Source organism: Oncorhynchus mykiss, chromosome 24, assembly GCF_013265735.2.
Source record: "Oncorhynchus mykiss isolate Arlee chromosome 24, USDA_OmykA_1.1, whole genome shotgun sequence".
Lineage (NCBI taxonomy): Eukaryota > Metazoa > Chordata > Actinopteri > Salmoniformes > Salmonidae > Oncorhynchus > Oncorhynchus mykiss.
The window spans coordinates 32190074-32191872 of NC_048588.1; the positions used below are offsets into that span (position 1 = coordinate 32190074).

The window sequence follows — 1799 nt, forward strand, 5'->3', positions numbered from 1 at the left end:
TATTTGAAGATCAACTATTAGATATCTCAGAGGAATGGCAAATGTTCCTCACAGTCTCTATAAATACCTTAACAAGTCATATGATAGAGTTAGTTTCTCTCAGAGTTTCAGGTAATGATTTCTCTCAAGCGTGAGTCGTATACATTTTCTACTGTGATTTCCTCACTATATGATTTGTTTTAAAATTGGGTGTCATGACTCACTACATTGAGTTTTAAAAAGAAGGGGAGCCTGGTCACAAGCAAATCATTTTTATGCTGTGGAAAATCCCCCCCATAAACAAGCAGTATTCATCCATGGTCATAAACTTGTTCCAGTATTCTGTTAACGTAAATGTCCATGTAATGTATTATTGGCCATTTTTTATACAGTTCTAGTATTTAGAACTACTAACATGTATTGATTCATTGATTTATTAATGACTCAACTATTCATCAGTTTTCATAATGTGACTATAATAATGTTTTCATTGTTAAAATGTATTGTAAACATAACAGTTGTTGTCGTACATCTACAGGCTTGAAGAGGAAAACCTGAATCCGAGAAAATGGATGACTTCTCAAATGTGTCTTCTGTTTTGACACTAGAAGGCTTCAATCTCTCCCCTGAAAGTGCATTTTCCGCATTTATTTTCGCCACACTGAGCTATATGGTCATTCTCTTCTGTAATCTGGTCCTGATTCTCACCATCATCCTCAATAGGAGTCTCCACCAGCCCATGTACCTTCTGCTGCTAAATCTACCCATCAATGACCTTATAGGCTCCACGGCACTCTTTACACAGCTCATCAAAGAGCTTTTACTTGACACAAGGACCATTCAATACTCTGCTTGTGTCGCACAAGCTTTCTTTATTCATGTCCATGTAATGGGAGCTGTGTTCATTCTGACTGCTATGGCGTATGACAGATACATTGCCATATGTTGTCCTTTGAGGTACAACACATTTATGACCAATGCTCATCTCAGGAAAATCATCACACTGCTATGGATGTGTGACTTGATTTTGATTGGAGTGCTCTTTTTCCTGCTGCTTCGATTACCACGCTGCAGATCTCTGATGTCACACTCATACTGTGACAATCCCTCCCTGTTGAAACTGGTCTGTGGTAACACAGCCATCAATAACATCTATGGACTCTTTATTACTGCCCTCTTGCAGGTCATAGTTGTTTCTACCATTCTCTACACTTACGTTCAGATACTTGTCACCTGTTTTAGAAACAAAGGATCAGCTGACACTAAAAGCAAAGCTCTGCAGACTTGTGCTACACATTTAATAGTTTTTCTCCTCTTAGAGTGTTTAGGGCTTCTCACTATTATTTCATACAGACTGAGCCAATTTCCCCCGCAGTTACGGAGACTCATGGGAGTTTCCACATTCATTTTCCCCCCAACTTTAAATCCAATCATATATGGTCTTAGAACAAAGGATATCCGAGTAAAAGCATTGCATTTCTTGCGGACAAAGATCTTTCCATCCTAGGCTATGTTTTTAATAGTAGACATAGATTTGAAGAGAACCACTACATCATTTATCCAAAACTATATGAATTGTTGACATTTGTCACAATCTACTCAGTGCAATTGTATTTAGGCTATTTTGCTGTTTTTTTCGGCCTGGCAGCTTGATGTACCCCTTGTTGTTATCTTTATTTATAATAACTGTAAATGTATCACTTGTATTTCAAAACCAGTAAACCAATTAAACACCCCGGGGTATCAAGAAATCCCTCAGCTGATTTGAAATGACATAAGAGTCATTGTTGGGTGCCATTCATTTTAGGCCCTAGGACGCT

The 1799-nt window shown here is 38.0% G+C and overlaps 1 protein-coding gene across 1 annotated transcript; it reads left to right on the forward strand.

Annotated features, from left to right (window-relative positions):
• The first annotated feature begins 547 nt into the window (after positions 1–547).
• On the forward strand, positions 548–1486 carry LOC110503471 (olfactory receptor 52B2-like). Its single transcript, XM_021581806.2, has one exon. The coding sequence runs from the start codon at positions 548–550 to the stop codon at positions 1484–1486; it is 939 nt and encodes a 312-aa protein (XP_021437481.2).
• The last annotated feature ends 313 nt before the right edge of the window (positions 1487–1799 follow it).

What these genes read in the sequence shown, in the direction of transcription:
- LOC110503471 (XM_021581806.2), top strand. Translation starts at nt 548, where the DNA reads ATGGATGACTTCTCAAATGTGTCTTCTGTTTTGACACTAGAAGGCTTC.